At 40.2% G+C, this 19,987-nt stretch overlaps 1 protein-coding gene across 9 annotated transcripts in view; it reads left to right on the top strand.

The window, feature by feature from the left end:
* ZNF704 (zinc finger protein 704) overlaps positions 1-17,566 on the top strand; it is a 102,896-nt gene extending 85,330 nt beyond the window's left edge. For 6 of the 9 annotated variants that reach the window (XM_041412494.1, XM_041412489.1, XM_041412493.1 and 3 more), the window contains 3 exons: positions 870-968; positions 5,266-5,345; positions 6,080-17,566. In XM_041412494.1, coding sequence (XP_041268428.1) covers positions 870-968; positions 5,266-5,345; positions 6,080-6,090 — 190 coding nt within the window. In that variant the 3' untranslated portion in view covers positions 6,091-17,566. Of the gene's footprint in view, positions 1-869 lie in introns of all 9 variants that reach the window. The other 3 variants (XM_041412495.1, XM_041412488.1, XM_041412487.1) reach the window with 2 other exon arrangements.
* The last annotated feature ends 2,421 nt before the right edge of the window (positions 17,567-19,987 follow it).

Raw genomic sequence — 19,987 nt, 5'->3', positions numbered from 1 at the left:
TACTTTATTTAAAGATTCTGGGACAGGTGGTATTGCAGTAGTGAACGTTGCATTGCTTGGTGAAGCATTGCTCCTCAGATTTGCTGTCTTGCTGTATGTTGAATTAAAAACTCCATTTTAACAGTTACTTGGATCATTTTCTAAACTTGTGATCTTTCAAGTGTGGTTGTAAGTTGGAAAACAGGACAATTGTTACACCTTTAAAAGCAGGTGCTGCCCACCTTGCTGGCTTTGGGGACCACAGAGAAGGTGCACACGAGAATGTGCTGTGAGTGAGAGCAACTTCCCACTCACTTTGTTGTTTTTCAGTCAATTAGCTCAGAGCAAACTGCAGGAAGGACCAGCAAGGTTAGGAGCTGGTAGCTTTTCTCTGCTTTGGCATAGCTGATACCTGTTGATGGTCGAGGTCTGCTGCTCTGAGCTATTCCGAATATTTTACCACAGCTCTGCAGCACTTGAGCCTGTCATGGCCTAGCCTGTATTGTGGAACAGCTATGACTGCCCATTACAGCTTGGCACTTCATGTGGCTGAAGTATAATTTACTAAGTCCAGGTTTAGTTGCTGGCTAAAGTCAGGGCAGTATGTTCCTGGGATCATCCCAGGAGCAGAGGAGCAGGCTCAGCAGCTGCTGCAGAAGCTGTGGGAGCCAGGCAAGGAGAAGGCCTGGTCCCTGAGGGTGATGGAGTCATGGCCATACATGTGTCTGTCACTTCATCAGCTCCCAGCTGGAATGAAACCAGCCCAAACCCCATGAAAGACCATGGGTTCTTTGCCTCCTGCACTCCATTGAGTTTGTTGTCCTGGTCTTAGGGTGAAAAGCAAAACTACTAAAGCATCTCGTTAACGAGCTTCCCTTTCTCTCTGACAGGAAGCCTAGAGGGGAGGGGAAAAAGTGTCGGAAGGTCTATGGGATGGAGAACAGAGATATGTGGTGCACTGCCTGCCGATGGAAGAAGGCCTGCCAAAGGTTCATCGACTAATGATTGAAATTATGCAGAGGATTTGGGGAGGGGGAGGACAACAGCAGAAGCAGATTGCTGCAGCTGCACTGATCACTTCCCATTTTCCCCTCCAGTGATGTGGTGTTGGGGGTTTTGGTTTTTCGGGGTGGTTTGGTTTTTTTTTTTTGGTTTTTTTTTTGGTGGTTTTGTGGTTTTTTCTTTTTGTTTGTTTTTTTGTTTTTTTTTGTTTTTTTTTTTTTTTTTGTTTGTTTTTAAAGAGCTTTGTATTTCTAAATGAAGCACTTGTAGCCAAGGAGAAGCACTAATTAAAACCTGTGTGGAGCAATAGAGCGAAGAAAAAAAAGAAAAGCAAAACCAAGACCACACAACAAAATCTGTCTCAGTAAGTGTGGAAACCAGAGCAGCTATTAGTGTTCTTCTGTAAAAGAAAGGAAAATGTTAATCATTTTGCTAACTCTGTGAGCTGCTTGCTCCCTAGGATCATTTTTAACCATTTCAGTCTTTCTGCTGTGAACATCTGTATTTGCTAAACTGAACAATTTTTCTTTTCCTGAAACGAAGATCTCTTTTTGAAAGCTTTCTAATAAACACTTCAGAGTCATATAAGCTACAGTTTTCTCAACAAAAGCTGTATTAAGACTGGAGACTGCTAAATAATTCTCCTGATACAAATGATCATGATTATATTTTTGAAAAGGGCATGTGGGGAAGAGTTGGGATTTTCATTTGATTGCTTATAGGAGAAAAGCAAAGCTGATTTTGCAAGAAGGACAAGCAGCACTCATGGAAGTTGTTTAAAAGAGGCACAGACCAGTGGAGTGGAACAAAGTAATTTAAGTACCAAATTGGATTTTGATCCTCTAGAGGAAGAAAAGCAGCAATGGCAAGTCACCAGCAGATACTGTCACGAGAAGTCTGAGGGAAGAAATACAGTGATGCTTGATTGAAACCCACAAGGATATAAGGGGGCTCCAGTAGCTTTTTTTATTACTCTCCCCTTTCTGAGGGGGGAGGAACAGTTGGACCAGCACAGATGTTGCTGCAGGAGGCCTGTGAAGGACTGGTAAATGCAGCCACGAGGATTATATGTAATAACTAATTCAGGGAAACGATCCAGCCCAGCAGTTCTGCTTTTGCTTCCTTTTCTCTTATTTCAGAGATTGTTGTTAAGATAATGGTTTGTTCAGCTTTTTCTTTTAAAGTTTTGCTTTATACTAAGATTTATTTGATGCAAAAAATTGGTAGAGAAAAGAAAATACCCTCTTTCCACAACATCATCTCGGAAAAAGAAGTACAACAGCAAAGGAACAACATACTTGTGGTAAAAGACCATTCCTTAACTCATTTTGATAGATGAATTAACGAGTTTCTCTATTTGCAGTACTTGGATTGATTTGGGTATGTCAGTTTCTCTGTCCATTAGGAAGTATACACTGGAATGAGGCAACCTGGTGTTCTGTGTCCACTTGTATCAAATTACTGTTAATTAATGATTATTTCAATGCAAAAAATAAAGGAAGGATTTACTAGGAAGTGAATGTACATGGCGAAATAATACTTGCCTGTTAAAGAAAACAAGACGTCTTAAAAAAAATCAAAGACACAGAAGCAAAACTTTGCCTATTAATAGAGGCTGAAGGGCCACAAATGCCTGGGTTATTTTTTTTCATAACATTTGAACCAATTGAAATTAGACCAAACAGTTTTCTAATTTTTTTTAATTGTCTAAGCTGTCTCATTCTCATAAGAGGACTTTTAAGTATCTAAACAACTTTCTAAAATCTGGTCCAAAGTTCACTTGATAGCTTTATTAAGTGTGCAGCGCTGCTTGTGTCTGTGTAAAAGCACAAAATAACAGTAGAGTTGTTTGGAATATACACTGAGGATTCCATAGGGTAGCAGTGAAAAGAAGAATCTATAATAGGAGCTACTGAAGGTTATCATCTGATTTTCTGTGAACAAGTTAATTGGGCAATCAGGTGCCTAATTTGAGCATGCTATTTCTGCAGTTATTTACAAATTGTGTAATTTACATGCACAAGTGGCAAGATACGCTTGCATGCATGCAATTACTTGATTTTTTTTCCCAATTGTGTTCTCTAAGTCACAAAAAAAAAAGAGAAACAGACTCTGAAATCCAGTAAGACCCTGAGATATATACACATATGAGTGTGTATGAGTATTTTTTATGTGTGTGTGTATATACATGTAAAACTATATATATTATATAGTTTTATATGTGTATATAAAATCTGAAATTAACAGGGAAGAGAAAGATTGTTTTCTTTACAAATAGAGAAAAATGGCACTAAGGGTCAGCAGATATACATAGACACTGTATTATCTTCTTTCCTCTTAGTAAAATATGGATTTTCCTTACTTGTTGTATTTTTTCAATTTCCACGGTTAAATATAAATACCTCATAGTAATTCATAGACATTTCATCTTCAAACACTGGGCTTGCTGATGGTGTACTTGCTTTGATAAAACTTTTAAAAATTGGGACTTTCCCAAGATATTCCTGCCAATTTGTTCCCCGCCTCCCATTTTCAAGGCGCTCCAAAACTATAAAGCGTTCCATAATTCGACTGTTGTTGGACTAACAGTATTTGCCTATATATTTGTTGTTCACCTCCTTTTTGCTTTGGAGGATTTTTGAAAATAATGTATCAGATTGTGTATTTTTTCTATAATGTCATGGCATTGTGAGCAACTTTCCCGAGGGCACTTCAGGAATTATTGTAATAAGATTATTCTTTATAAATTTCTGCACAGAAGAATGGTTTTGTTGCCAGACCAGATTGCCCTCTGGTACAAATTGAATACGGATTACATAAAGGACTAAAGCCACAAACCATCAAAACTGGAGAGAAAGTTGGTGTTAACGAGTCAGAAGGTATTGATAAATCCTGCGGGACAAAGCTAAATTACCGGTATTTTTACTCAACCTTTAATCAGTAGTTTATATTAAATCAGTTTTGGTTGCTATGGCTGTGGCATTTTGATTCATGAGTAGGCACCTGTTGAGGTACCGCGTCTGAGGCAAGGCCGGCGACAGCCCGGCCGCCTGGCCGCGCAGAGCGTTCCGCAGTCACTTTGTGCTTTGAGCTCCAGTTAACTCGTGTTGCACGAGCAGTTCAGCACCTGCCAAGATCCCCTTTGTGATCCTCACACAGCCAGCAAGGACAGAAGTGTCAGCTGAGCCTTCCTTCTGCTGGCAGTACTGATCATAATCTGGAGTAATCGTGTCCATTTTTCAGTCTCTTGTTTCTGTGTTGCTTTGGGCTGTGTTGCTGTCCTCCTAACACCTGATTTATCTCACACTTCTGTACTGACCAAAATAAGCAGATTTCTTTGTTCTCCTGAGGAGGAGCTAGCCTGAGTGCTGTGGTCATTTATCGTCATCACTACATGTGATGACAGTTCCAGTTTTTGGTTTCTCTGTGGGAGGTAGGTCATTGTCTCTGACCCCCCAGAGAAGTCGGAGGGAATGTCTTGAACACATCGTGCAGTGTCTATGTGCTACAGGGAATTGGATGGTGGTTTATCTATGTCAAGAACCAGAACCTGATATAAAAATTTAAGGATCTGTTTTATTGACATTGGTAACAGAAATTGCCAGCATCAGTATCAGAGTGGAGATCAACCATACTCATCCCAAATATTTTTTCTTTAGGAGTTTCATTGTTAAAACAAAACTATTTCTCAATTCCCCATTCACCCCATTTCCCAAAAGATTTGGAAAACTAGATAATTTTAGAAGTGGGAAATTTTAATGGCAATTTTTAATACTGACTGTGCTCCAGCTGCTCCTCTGTGAAGTTATTAAAACTCAGATCATCTTAGTCATAAAAGGGTTTCCACACAAAACACTGTGCCTGATTCTCTAGTGCCTTGCACAAATGCAACAGGATATACAAGATGCAAAGTGAGTAAAACTTCTGTTCCAATTTGCAGGTTTACACTTTTAACCAATACCAGTCATCACCTAGCAGTACCTGTTGGCAGGTCAGCCCTGCTTGTGTGAGTAAGCTGAACACAATGCCTGTTCCCAAATTTTCCCAAATCCTTAGAATGGTATGAATGTTAGCTATCTAATTATCTACAGGTTCCTTGCAGTCATTGGCTATCTTTATTCCTTGTCCCTTTTGTTTTTCACAATAATGTCTAGATAGGCAGCACAAGAGGAGGTAAAGCTTTAGCCAAAAGCTCTTATAGAACCTGCACGATAGATTCCAGCACCATGCAATGTCCCAGATGTTCTTGGCACTAATATCATTTTGTCATTCATTCTGATCCAGTACATTGGGATGGTTCTCTATTGCCTGCTGTGGCCTGGGACCAGCTAAAATGGCCCTGTTGAGAATCCAGGACAATCGCTGTAAGTGTCGCACTGCAAAGTGATTTCTTTCTTCTGCTGCCTGTAAACGTATTGGAACATGATCTTGGAAGCAGGACATGGAATTAGAGGCTTGCTAGCCTCTTGTAGAGATGTTGGAGGTTGCCAGTAAGGCTTCCTTCTATAGGTTCAAATTTAGAGTCATCTGCTGGAGAAGGTTGTGCTGCGCCTTTTCTTATCAATATTTTGATATGGAAACATTTGTAAAGCCTCATCTTGATAGTATATTTATATTTTATTCAATCTTCCTGTGAGGTGGTAGCACTGGAACTGAGAGCAGTATGGAGTTTGGGCTTTAATCTGCATTTGTCAGGTTTTTCTAGTACATAACCAGGCAGGTATGAGGTATCATAGTGTAGATTTTATTCTAATACAAGCTCAGCAGAGTTTTATGGTACCTTTGGAAAATACCTAGAAGGAAGTCATGGACAGAAATCAAGCTGAGCATTTAAATACACTCTCTGTCTCCTAGATGGGAGCGGCCTTTCTTTGCATCCATATGGAGCTGGAAAATCTTAACAGCCAATGTACACCTACACTTGAGGGTGCCCACTTGAACTGCTCTTTCTGTCTTGGACTGCAGTGCTTTCACTCTGACCATGCTCTCAGTTCTGTCCAAATGTGGGATTTAAGGAGGTGTGTGTCTCCACTTGCAACTTTTTTAGCTTATTCCTCAATACAGAAAGTACTCATCACGTTCTTTGTGCTTCACACAGACCATTTGTAACAGCAATGCAGAAAGACTCTGGGAATGGGGAAATCAGCCTGTTTCTGATGGCACCAGCCAGAAGAAAGTAAAGTTGCTCTGGTGTGTTTCCTCACATTCACAGCAAGAATTTTTTCAGTTGATGAAATAGAAGAGAATAGATAAATTTAGTAACAAGCTGGTGTTCTGCTGGTTTTTGATATATCTTAACACCTAGCATTTTCTTCTTCTGTATTTGAATCTGAAAGTGAGATCTCTCATATACCCTTGAGAGAAATAAATTTAGCAATATAAATGCTCTTTCAGCATTAAATCTGAATTCTTTATGTAATTAACATCTAAAGATGGGCTTGAACATTCTAAAGTGTTTGAGTGTTGGTATTTCCTGCTTGCCAATCCTCTTAAAGATTCAGGTTTGATTCTGGAGTCCTTAACATAGTATGTGATACCCAGCATCAATGAATATATGATGTCTAATGGCAATAGCCAGATAAACAAAAGTTACTAAAGTGTTTGTAAAAAGCTGTCTCTGGAAGACAGGAAAAAAGAAAACAGTTGAAACAGATTTCCTCAGGGAACATGAGAGGGCTGTAAAGGCAGAGGATGCGAGTTTGTTTGAATGGAAGATGTGTAAGAGAATGATTTTTTTTTCTGTTTTAGGCAAAATGAAAAAAGCAATATGTCACTACTTGAATTATTAAAATTAGAATGAAGCACTAATTGATGAACGTGATCTTACTTAATGCTGTAGCTTAGGAAGTTCCAAATACAAAAAAAAACCCCATAAAAATACAAAAATTAGCTTAAACCATAATTCTAATGTAAATCTATACATTTATGTAAATCTTTTCAGGGTCTAGTGTAAATATAAGGGCTTCTTGTCTACAAAGTTGCTTGGTCAAAACATGTTTTGTCTGTAATTGAATTACTTCTTACCAAATGACTTCAGCAAGCAAATGCAAAAAAGCAGTATGTCAGCATGGTATCCTGGAGAGTTGTGTACTGCACTTTGCAAAGGGCTAGTTCTACATGAAATTAAAAGAAAACATGTCATCACATATTTTTTTGTCATACCTGCAAAGGTAACAGCTTCAGTGAACCCAAGGTTTTGAATTGGGCTGTCTAGGATTTTGAAATTCCTCAAGTTTTGCAAATTCTCAATTTTGCTTTATTTTTACAGAGAAGAATCCTATTTGATCCATAATAATCTTTTCCTATCAATTATTTTTCTTGTGTCCAGGCACTCTGTTTTGCAACTTCCCAAATGTGTATAATGAAGTGAATAAAAATCAGCATCCTCAGTATTAAGAACTACAAATGTAAATGGCATTTACATGGTATCAGAATTTTTAGTATCAGTTTTTAACTGTAGTAATTAATTCTTAAATTGATGCCAACAAATCTTTCAGGGAAGGGGAGCACATAGTCTGTAAATTACAAAGTACAACTGCACAGACATAGAACTGCTGGTATTACAAGAATAAAATGTAGGCTTAGGTTCATCATAGCCCTCGAGTATGTGTTTACCTCCACTTGTGGAGTTTGTTGATGAGACTCCTTGTGCTCCTGAAGTTTGGCACTCATTTTTGAGCTATTCTGAAATCAGGCTTTGGCAAGAGCAGATACTCCTGTAGCTTTGTCTGAAATATGCACTTTTTGGGACAATCTACCTTTTCCTGGATTTATGCATTTTATCTTTTAGAAGAACAGACAAATTTACAGAATTTTTTTTATTATGTTTTTTTGCATTGCAGAAGGGAAGGTGGGAAAGAGACAAGTTCAGCTGTACATTTCACCATGTGAAAGCATTGGTTAAGTTTGTAAAAGGTGTGTATTTGACATCAAGCTCAAAGAAACCTACATGAGCTCACTGAAAAAAAAATACATGATAGCAAGTCACATTAAATAAATTTCTCTTGTTCCATCTGTATTCCCTGTACACTCAACACTCCTCCGGGCAACTGGAGGCATAGGAGCTCTGAGTATGCAAATAAATAAATGAGTTTACCTAAAACTTTAGGAATACTATGTTTTTAAGCCACAAATGATGTTGCCTATGTGTAATTTTTAGAAGAAAATAGACAGTAGCCTTATTAACCAGGTGCAATACTTAAAAAGGGCTAAATTAGGGAAGCAAGTGATGTGTGTTTGTACATCACTGCAAGCATGCACTCTCTGAAAATGAACTTTTTTAGCACTGGGATCTTAATACCTCTCTGAAATTAGAATGTTGGTGTAATTTTATAACTGCTTATTATACATTATGAAACAGGATTTGGGAATTCCTAAAAACCAAAAGAAGGAGAGCGAGAGATCGTAAACCACATAGATTAGTGGTATGTTATTTTCCATGACAAAAGTAAACTAAGATACCTTTACAAAGCCAAACAAATTCTGGATTATTGAAAGAAAAAAAATCTACTTCCCTTGGTTACAGAGATAATTTAGTCTGAAATTTCCCTTGATTTGTTGCTTGCATTTTCTCAAAGGTTTGGGATTTTTTGTATTCTGATGGTGAAAATATTCCTAAATTACCAGTATTTGGCTTGAATGGTATCATTTTGAAAAAAAAAACTTTTAAAATCGAGTTCTTCATGATACTGTACAGTCTGAATGAGACCATGCAACATGATCTGCTCCAGCTTAAGTAGAGAGTTCATACAAGCAGAAGATTGCAGGAAAAGATTGCATTGAGCATTCATTGTTCAGTCATGAGAAAGATCTGAACAATCAAACTAAAGCTCCACTCACATATTTCTTCTCTCCATCTGCACTGCAGGGTTGATGGAATACAGGCTGCCATGTACAGTTCATTTGGCTATCTCACCCTTGTTTGGGGATTTTTTGCTGATAAATAATGAAATACAGATCATCTTCCCATCTCTCTTACTGTTTTTGTCTTGTGCTCCGAGTCCAGAATTAACTGAAAGACAGAAATAATCAGGTCTGTTGCACAGAGACTGTTTGGTCCTTTCCCTGTTTGACAGACTTGTAACAAAGGGCCAAAGTACCAATGCAGAGACATTGGTCAAAAGGGGCTTGAGTCAGTCAGGCAAGACCTGAAAAAAATTGCTCAGAATTGGATCCCAGTAGGAGGAAACTGGTCTTAAGCAGTCAATTACAGAAGTTCTGTGGTTGATTTTTGGTGTTTTGCAGTTTTTTTTGTAAATTACAAGTCTGATTAAAAGTCTTGTTATGCAATTAAGAGCAGAATGCAGACCAAGTGTAACACGCTGAGCCCTCACAGCAGTACAGGTTTTCTCAGGAGGGTTCAGTTATTCCCATGAATAACATCATTGACCAGGGCTGTTCACACAGGTAATAGTTGTAGAACAAAGGCACGTGGGTTTTCCTCTGTGTCCTTTCCACTGGGATTGGGATTGTGAAACTGTGAATCTCCCTGAGGGCTTGATTGTGCATTCAGCTTTGTGAGAGGGATGGATACAGTGGACGCCCATGCACACGTACAGGGCTCTTGGAAGAGTTTCTAGTAATACCAGAGTGGCCACACTCTGGATGTGTTCCCTAGTGGCAGATATAAGAGCTGTTAGGCTGGTGGTATTCAGCCTGTAATCTACCCTAGTGATACCAGCCCCAGGGAGAAGGGGCTTTCTCAGTATGGGATCCAGGAGAGCCAGCCCAGTTTGAAAGGAGTCCACACCACCACAGTCCCTGTGCTGTTGGCTCAAGTGGGGCCTTTGCTGTGTCCAGCTTGAGGGAGGTTGGTTATCCACGTGCACTCTTGACATGTTCACAGAACACTCTTTTGAAGAGAAAGAACCTCTTTTTCAGCTATTAAAATAAAACTGTGGGATAGCTTTTAAGTTACAGAAAATTGCTGAATGAGTCTCAGCATTGTCAGACTTCTAATCAGGCATGGTCTTTTCCCTCCTTCCAGAGCCATGCTGCAGCTCCCGTAGGGGCTCTCACAGAGCCCTGGAACCTTAACCAAGTTTTTTGCAAACATTTGCTGAAACCCAGCACTGAGCCCTAAACCAAGTTGGACCCCCAGGAAAAGGAGGCTCTTTCCAGCTCTTTCCCAACTCTTAGACTACCTAAGTTAGTGTTTCATTAGTAGAGCTTTGTAAAGGGGACATTGCCCCACCGCTTGCCTCTGGCATTTCTAACACAGCACCATCCACTGCTGCATTTGCAAGGAGCCAGACATCCTCTTGGTCAGTCATGGAGTTTGGGGATATTATTTTAGATTTAGACCTCTGCATCCTGCGTCAGGCTGCAGTTCCACGGCAGGTTAAGGTGACATAAGCTTGTGCTGCTGTTGAAAAAGCTCTTCCTACCCTCAGCAGAGGCATTTCTAGAGAGAAGTTTCCTGAGTTATGCTGGCTTGAGCCAGTAAGTGTAGATCTGTATAAAATGCTATGGCCTGCTGGGTCTGTGCCCCTGCTCTTTCATGGGGCAGGCGTGGTAATACTGCCTTTATCCCACTCTGTCTTGTCTGGAGTCTCATTAAGGACCTGAACTTGCACGTACCCCTACAGCATTAAACTCAGGAGTTCCACCTATGGCTGGTGGCATTGATTTTGGTATGAAACTAAATATATGGGGGAAAAGAGAGGAATTAGATCAATAATTGCACGTCCAATGTGTCTTAAGACTGCATCTTAACTGTGCCGTGATTTTGCTAAGCAGATGTTGGAGGAGTTAAGGGGTGTGAAAAACATTAACTGGATCCTGTTCCTCCCTGGAACCAGTCTGGAATTATTCACAGTAATCTCAGGCAAGGTTCATTGAGGGGCTGGGAAGTCGTGACCTCTGTAAATCTCTGGGCTACAGAGAACCAGGGTATACTTCTTACCCAGACTTGGTGACAACTAGGAATGATCCTCAGCTGCTTTGCTAGTGCAGAGTTTCAGCCTCTTTTTATTACAGCTTCAGTTTAATAGTGGTGGGAATGCTGGGCAAGAGGTAAAGGGTCATCAGGTAACTGAAGAAAGAGGACCATCAGCATCAATTGCACTGTGGGTTTCTTTAACTCTCTGAAACAGCAAGCATGTTTTCTTGTCACTTGCTGTTCATATTGTCTCACGTTAGAAAAGTATTTCCATCCTAGAAGGGGGTGAATTTAGCACAGGGTAAGCAGCTGTAGGAAACTAAAACCCCAATTTCCTAGTTTTTATGAGTAAGGGATTTCTAAAACATTCTGCTTGCAGAAGACTGCAGTATCTATATCCACACATCCTTTTTTTTTGCTTCAGTCACAAAAGGGAAATTCTTGCCTGCATACATTGCTCTTCCTTTGTTTCCTATCAAATCTTGTTTCAGAGAGTATAAAGTAAGTTCTAGTTCTTTTTTTAAAAACATTTTTTTCTGAATTATTATTTTTAGAACCCTCTTTCACTTCATTGTAAAATTACAGAGCTTTAATTTGCTCTGTATTGCACTTTATATTTTTCACTTTTTGGGCCATGTATTTTTGATACACAGAACAATAAAGGTTTTATTAATCTAGTTTTAACTTGAAATTAACCATGAAATCAAGATGTTTTTATAAAAATGCAAGTTCCCTAAAATACAGCAAATAATCTGTTTGGGTCAGAGACATTTTTTAATGATACATTGAGAAATATTATAGCTTGTGAAATTATTTCCCATTTGATAAATTCAATACATTAATGGATATCATGGTTTAAAGTGGAATGTGAATGAGAAGGACACAAAGTTCTAGATGGTAGATTTCCTTATATGCAAAACCTGTGTTAGTTTAATTGACAAGGGTTTAAAAAAATAGCCTAATCTAGTTTAAAGAAGTGTGAAACCGTTTAATAGGCAAGTTTAACATGCCAGGAGCTCATAGAAATTTGGAAATGAGTTTAAGTCAAGCACGCAGGAGCTGTTTCTCCCCGTGCTGTGCAGTGGGCAGCCTGCGAAGCCCCTGGGCTCTGCAGGCAGGGAGCTCATGGCAGTACAAGGCAGCAGCAAAGCCACAGGAGAGTTCAGATTTTCCTCTTTAAACAGCTGCTCTCCCAACTTGCAGGGCCACTGCCAGGTTGGCATAGTATTTCCATTTGGTTTTTCCTGGCTTCATCCCCACTAATTTTGGGAACTAGTGTCCTAAAGACAATCCTTTTATTCCTAAGTGAATTAATGAACTCATCTTCCCTCTGGTTTTAGTGTTAAGCTTACAGCACTCACACTATTGTACATAGTTTGTCTTAATTTGTAGATGCCAGTTTCAGCATTTTAAACAAAGAAAAGCTACTCTGCCCCAGCACAGAATCCTTTTAAATCTTATGGAGCATGCTGAAAAATAAAGACCTTTTTGACTTTTACTTTGTCCAAACTCTTTATTCTAAATCACACAAAGAAAAGTGGGAAAAACAAGGCACGTGGCAGTGAAGAGGGGAGAGACAGCGATGCTCATTTCCTCCCCAGGGTGAATCTTTCCTGGGCTCCCCTCTCCCAGGCTGTGTGTGTGCACGGACCATGCACAGCTTGGAAGTCATGTAAAATCCATCCTTGCAAAAGCTCTTAGTTGGCCACCTCCCAGAGACCCCAGCTCCTTTTCAGAGGCTTCCAAACATTCTGCTCATTTCTACATCCATAGGTAAAAGTAAAAGCTACCTGCTCTCCAATAGCCTCAGTATAGTTTCCCTTTGGACTGCAAATGTATCATTTTGCCATTTTTAATCAAGCTGCAGTTCTTCCTGCAAAAGATGGGCCTGATCCAGGTATTTGTGTGTGCTGCAAAGCTGTTGAGTCCTTCCAGGGCCCACTGGGAGTCCCTGGAGCAAGGCAAGCACACTGCCAGTGGTGTGCAAGCCTTGTGCTTATCAGTGGTACCTGTGCTGAAGAGAAGTGTGGGCTGATGTCACCTATCCAGCCCACCACAGAAATGAGGCTGCACAGCATGGCTCAGCTCTTGCAATTATGGGGCAAATTAAGCTTAAAACCTTTATAGTGAGCATAGGGTGTCTGAAAACTCAGTCCATGCTCAGCTGAGTGACAAGAGCAGTGACAGGCCCTTGTCCAAGGTCGTGCTCTGTCAGGCAGCACAAATAACAGCTCTGTGGCCCAGCTGGTTGCTGTATTTCCATGTGTGTTTGAAGGAAGGCTTAGAAGAGAAGACTTACAGATGCTATTCCTTCACAGTTTGCTTTGATTCTGTGCTCTGGGGGCAGCCTGTGGGCTGGCACAGCACATTTAGATAAGAGGCTTCCACTAACAGTGACTTGGACATAGCAAAAAACTTTCTTGTAAGAAGCAGGTGCTTTTCTCATTCTTACAACATTAAAAACACACAGCAAAATGCCACCATACAGACCGTTGTCTAATTCTCACAGTCCCCTGTAGCACCAGCAGCTGGGGAGAAGTCAAGAATTCACAGGACTGTGGCCATAACTCACCAAAAAGCCTCTGCAGTCTGTTGCCACTGAAAATGATTTAGTGCTGGATCAAAGCCACCCAGAATTGGGCCCTGCAAAATTCCTCTGAGAATTTCACTGTTATTTCATATGAAAACTTGTTAAAATCTTTGTGTCAGCATATGAGTCTATTCTGCCTGCTGAACCAAGCGTACCTCCAATGGACTTCAGATATCTTGGGAATCATTCTCAGTAAAAGTCAGGACTCCCCAAACATTTCAGTTGTTTTTCTTAAATTAGAAACATTTGCAAATTAGCAATATGCATATTAATGCCTAAAAGTTGATAAAAATAATTAAGGTACTGAGGAGTATTTGCTTGCACCTGAAACTTTAAAGAATGACTACTGAATCTGTGATGTGCTAAGCACGAGCTCTTGAGTTTCATCAACGCAGTAAACCAGCTTTGTACAGAGCAATTTCATAAAAATTGAGAAGGTTTGTTTTTTTCTTAAGTTGCTCAAGTAGTTCAGGTAATGAATAATTTGTTTCTGATCAATGCATTTTAAAATGAGCAAATCTTATCCTCTTGCACTTCTAATATTCATTGTATGGAAAAAAAAAAAAAAAAACCTTTATTACTTTTCCATTTCCCAGTAAATGACCAGTTCAGTAAGCAATAGGCAATGTTTCTTTAGATTGCAAAATATGCTTAGATAATTTTACTCTCCTCCATGTGAATGATTGTATGAGATTCTTACCTTTTTCTAGCTTCAGAAATGCTTTCTGCATTTCCATAGATACAGTTGAATAAAAATTGCAAGGAAGAATCTAAGCCAAATGCTAAGAAAAATCAAGTACATGAAACAAACATGAAGATAAAGTCTCATGAGAAAAGTCAATCCATTGCTGAATTAAATATTTACAGAACACATTGATTAGTAGAGAGCACTGATCTTTGTTAAAATTACATTTAGAAGCAGACCACTGTATTTTAGTGTCACAAGTGACAAAGGAATTTTTCTTCAGAAAAAGTGCAAAACATTAAAATAGATCCTTTGGACCAAGATTTTCTCAATTTAAGCCCATCCTGCCTGTTACATTACTGTTGTATGTTCAGGAATGCTCAGGATAACAGACATTCCTCACAGGAAGCAGCTAGGTTCCAAAGTGTCAACTAAATAAAAAGAAAGTTAGCAAACTCATAGAATTTTCTTACTACTAGCTCAGCTATTGCAAAAAAAGGACCAAAAACAAAACAGCAAAAAAGCACTACTTACTACTGAACTAGAATTTCAGCAGTTTAAAAGGACCATGTTTTGATCTAGTTCACACGCCATAGCTAAACCCAGGTTTCTGTTGGTTTGGTTGTTTGTCTTTTGGGGTTTTTACTTCTTAACAGCCTTCAAAGCAGGGTCTGTCATTGCTGAGATGACCACAGCTGAATAGGAATCACTTGAAATCCTAAAACACATGATTAGAGAAACAACAGACTTCAAATGAAAAACTACTTTAAACTTATCTCATAAAAGCAAAAAAAAAAAAAAAGTTCTCTATTTGGGAAATGCCATTCAGCTACCATTAACTCCCAGGTTGTGTGTTTAACTGACATCCTGCAGCTTTGTCAGCTCACATTTTTGTTAAAAGCAGATGGTGATTAATCTACATAGCAAAGGACCTTCCTTTGGTCTTTGTAAATGAATGTATACATACAAACTATGCATTTTCACACAGCTGCATACTGTATCTTGAATCACTTCAACCTTTCACCTAGCTTAGAAACCCCCAAACTTCAGGAGCTGAAGGTATTCCCACCTCCTTTGGCAGATATTTGTCTCCTGACTTGTTTCAGCTCTCCAAAACCCTTAGATGCAGGACAGAGCAATGCTGAGCTGCACAGCACAAGGAGCAGAGGGGCTGGGGGCCTGGGGCCAAGTCAAGGACCTGGCATGCCCTGGGGGACCACTTTGGGCTCCCAGACCCGGCATGGCCAAACAGAGGTGCGGTGTCTGTGCTCCCCCTGCCAGTGCTGCTCCAGCCCCAGCACTTTTGCACTCTGGCTCAGCATCCTGGGCGCTGGGGCGGCCGAGCGGGGCCAGCAGCTGCTCTCACCTGGGCTCAGGAGGAGTTCAAAGCCACACTCAGCTCAGCCGTGCCAAGGAGAGAGAGGCCACTGCCCCAGGGCTTGCAGATGCCATCCTCCTCCTTGGGACAGCCTTTCCAGCCATCCCAGCAGCCCGGGTTCCTTCTGACCATCCCTTCCCCACAGTGCCCTGCAGCACGTGGGAGGCAGGGATGGCTCCTCAGGGGTTGTGCTCTCACTGCTGAGACCTGCCCCAGGCGGTGCAGTGCCCAAAGTGCTCAGCCCTTCATCCTAATCACTGGGGGACTTCAGGGCTGGGATGTGCAAGGGACAAAGGATCAGCGCTTGGCTTTACTGCACCTTCTGTTGGAAGGGAGCAGGAAAGATGGAAAATGGATGTCTTGTTCTTGTAGCTGGTGTAATTAAATATAGGAAGAACATACTGCATGCAACATTTCATACTTAAATGTTGGGTTGTCGCTGTAATACACATCAGCCCAGTCTGCTCAATGAAGTGTGTTTCTTATGCTTTATCCTACAGGAAGAAAGACCAAAAAAGTAGAAGTAATAAGAATATCCTTGCTTTAGACTAAAGCAAGCATGGACTCAACAACAAAGAAAGATTTTGTTTATATGCAAACTGTTTAAATATTTGATACCAGTATGAAGGCAGTCATATTCTTATGTATCCAGAGATTTGCACTCATCTAGGTTATGTTAATTAAAAATATTTTTGCGGTATGTATTTGTATTTGAGGGGCCAAGTCTTTAATTTTATATTCTTTACAAGAATTAGTGTGGCAATTACGTTTTTCCATTTATTGAGCTACCTTCCCACCATGCTAGTTGTTCATTTGCATAAAGAATGTTTCCATTACTTCAGAGGTATTTGGGTGGTTGTTTTCAAAGGGAACCTGCCCCGGAGAGTTCCACAGGATTGTCCAGCGTGAGTGGGAGGCTCTCTGGAGCAGCAGGTCACCCTTGCCAGGACGTGGCCTGTCACTGCAACAGACACACATGGATCCATTTCCCTGCAATCTGCAACTGCATGTGGGCCTGGGGTAGCTCCAGCTGCAGTCCCTCAAATCAAAGCTCTGACTGACCCTGTCAGTCCTTTGCTGTCACTTACTATCACAAAGTTAACTTTTTACAACGAGGAAGAGCTTCCAACTCTGGCACTGATGGAAATACTGAATACTTTTAATATATATATATATATTTGGAAAGTATTTGAACAGTGTTTTGTCTTTTTTTATACAACTTTTAGCCAAATAGAAAAATTCTGATTATTACTTCTGTGGATACCTGTCCACCTGTAAATAAACTCATATATTCAGGTACATGAACCTGAAGAAAAAATAATAAAGACTGTTCAGGGGCTATGCGCTTTGCTAGCTCCTGGTTCCTTTGTACATAAGAGGTAACTGTTTAAATGTTGGGTGGGGTTTTTTTTAATTTACCTGTTGTTCCTCTAAAGAAAGAAGAAGAAAAAAAACTTTTGACTTTGTTTTCTCTTTTCTGAGTTAATACAAAGATTTTCTAACTTTTTACTGCAGAAATGGATAAATACCTGGTGCTAAGTGAATGTGAGTCAAACTGGCCATAGCAGATACACCAGTTAGAATGCACTTTTCCTGAGGCACACAATGTATTTTCTCAGAAGGGACCTTCAAAGGACTGTCAGATGTTTACATTTCTTCTTGTTGCCCCAAATAGTTTTGAATATTCAAATAACTTCCAAAAATAAAGTCATGGTCCATTACTGATGTGACAAATCCTTACATTTAAGTATCTACAACAGCTTTGTACAAATACCATTTTAGAGATAGTTTAAATATTGGGCTTTCATACTTTGTAATGCTTTGATGTGACAATAAATATGCTGTTGCTATCTAGTCTAACCTCATTGTAGACCTGTAACTCCCTGTTTCTGGTTATGTCATGAATTGCACTGGCTTGAATTCAGCCAAATACTGACTGTTCAGCTGAAATATTCCGACTGTTATGATGTCCACAAAACATTAATTAAATGCACTTGTATCTGACTACCATGGAGTATGTCAAATTATTCATGTAATAAATCCCTTGTGCATAACTTTTGTTAGTTGTTTATGTGAACCTCACTTCTTTCACAGCCATGAATGCCTGTGCAAGAACAAAGGACCAGCTGCAGTCAGTCAGTGATAACCTTTGCATCGACTTTGTTACGAACAACAGGGCTGATTCCCTTCCCTTTCATCAGAGGGCTGATGTTTACACACTGTGAGCTGAGACACACAGGACAGGGATGTTGAATTCTAAGTTTTGCCCCTGTCAGTTTGAAGTTCAGCCTTTAGCTGGTGACTGTGGTTTCCCACTTCCAGGCTCATGCTGCTCCTCCTGATGCATTCTGCAAGCAAGACTTCCCCTGTCCTGCTCGTGCCTGCAGCCTCCCTGTGCACAGCAAGGAGCAATCCTATAGCAAAGGATCGTTTGGCCAGGATATGCCTCTGCCCTGGTAAAGCTGATGAAGCTACTGCTTGAAGCTTGCAAGCTGGAGAGGCATCCCTGAAAAAAAGGAGTAGTTTTTTGGGGAAAGAAAAAAAGAAAAAAGAGGAAACTAATACAATTTCTGTCCAAATTCTTGACTCCCCTTCCAGCTTTGTTAGGCCATATTTAGATTTTCCTTTGGCTAATGCGTTCCTGCCTACTGCTGCAATGCCAAGTCCAATATAAATAGCAAGGCCATTAAACTTAATGAGTGGTTTAATCACGCTTCTCGTGCTCGCATTTTCCTCCCTTCAAGCAGCACCTCCCCACCACACACGTGCGCACTCGGTCACCTCTCCAGCAAAGGAAATCCGTGAACAAACCTGTTCTCTGAGCCAGAGGCGAAGCAGCTCTGGCTAAAAGGCCGCGCCCTGCTGCCCAACAAGAGGTCCCGGTCCCGGTCCCTGTCCCGGTGCCGGTGCCGGTAGCCAGGTGTGTCCCACCACTGTGTCAGGAGATCCGGCGCTGCTCCATGTAGCTGGAGCTGGAACAGCCAGCTCTCTCCACAGCCCCGCTCCTGCCACGCAGGGACTCAGAGCTGTCTGACTTGGATCATCAGAGTGGGGAATCCTATGGCTGATTCCTGTAGATATAGAAAGGAAGGGATTCGAAGTCGTATAATTACCAAAGAAGCATTTAAGTGATATTTCAGACTAAATTCCGCTAATTAAATGCCACTTTAAGAGATAATAATCTCTGATGTAATTGATGTTTCTGAAGACAGATGGGCTGTCTTCAGAATTAGAGCTCTCATCATGTTTTCTACATTAAAGGGATTCCATTTTAGACCAAAATTCAATACTTGTGCTTCCCTCCCTCCCTCCACTTCTGCCCAGCTTTGTCTCTTTTTGATCCAGTTCTGCACTAAGACATGACTAGCTTAGGTGCATTTGGTTCATACTTCACAACTCATGTACTTCCCAGAGAAAATTTTGAGACAGAATGATTCAGTCTCTACCTGCATCAGTAACTTCCTCTAACCTCATTCCACGTTGTAAAATAATTCACTAGATTCAAATTTAGACTTCAAATAATCTTAGCTGCAAGAAAACAATTTCTGTTTCAATGACCTGTGCATTTTGTACTGTGCATGCTGCCATCATCATGCTTTATGCTATTACATCTGAGACCTGTTCTCCAAACGTGGCCTTACAGAATCATTATGTTATAATATTACTTCTGATGTGAGGTCCTAATGGAAATCTGCTGCACCAGAAACAACTTTTTAGCAATGCAAATATCACTCAGAGAACAATAATATTATGTTGGTGCCCTTAACCGAACATATTATTTTCCAGTTTATTTGCTTAAACTGCCAACTTTTTTCTCCCTCTCCCACACACTCATCTCTATGATGCCAAGAAAAATATTTATACTACAAAAATTGTTTGAAGACTAAGATACACTTCTCTTTCTGGCTTACAAAATAAAAAGCAAAGACTATGCTAAGATTTATGTTCTAAAATTAACTTTGGAGAGGAAAAAGAACTTTCACCTTCCTGAATTATATTTTGCCTGTTTATCCCCAGAAGATACCACTGTGAACAGACACAGTTCTTCTTTTTTTTTTTTTTTCTTTTATAATTTCTGGGGAAGGAGAAGAGTTTTCAACCAATTTATTTCAATGCAAGGCAAATGACAAGCAAATTTCTCATTGCTCTGTCTCAGCTTTGCCTTGTGATACCTATTGTAAAGCCTTGCTCTGAGACAAGACTTCACTGGATTTTTTCCCAAGTTGTAAAAAGCCAGAAGTTACAGGTGGTGAGAAAGGGAGGAACCAAGGATTGGATTAAACCACCAAGGTTGTTTTTAACCAAGCAAGGGCCACAGCTCCAAGTGTCTTGTCTGACTCTGACAATCACTAATCCCCAAGCATTAATTTCAGTATTTTTCAGTAATATGTGAACATTCCCATTTGGCCATTCGCTAGAAGCAAACTTACCCATCCTTCCCAAGCTTTCAAACTGTTAGTTTTGCAGGCTTTT

The sequence above is a fragment of the Onychostruthus taczanowskii genome, unplaced genomic scaffold, assembly GCF_017590055.1.
Source record: "Onychostruthus taczanowskii isolate IOZ18803 unplaced genomic scaffold, ASM1759005v1 scaffold4, whole genome shotgun sequence".
In the NCBI taxonomy this organism is placed as follows: Eukaryota; Metazoa; Chordata; class Aves; order Passeriformes; family Passeridae; genus Onychostruthus; species Onychostruthus taczanowskii.
This window is presented reverse-complemented; position numbering and strand designations above follow the sequence as displayed.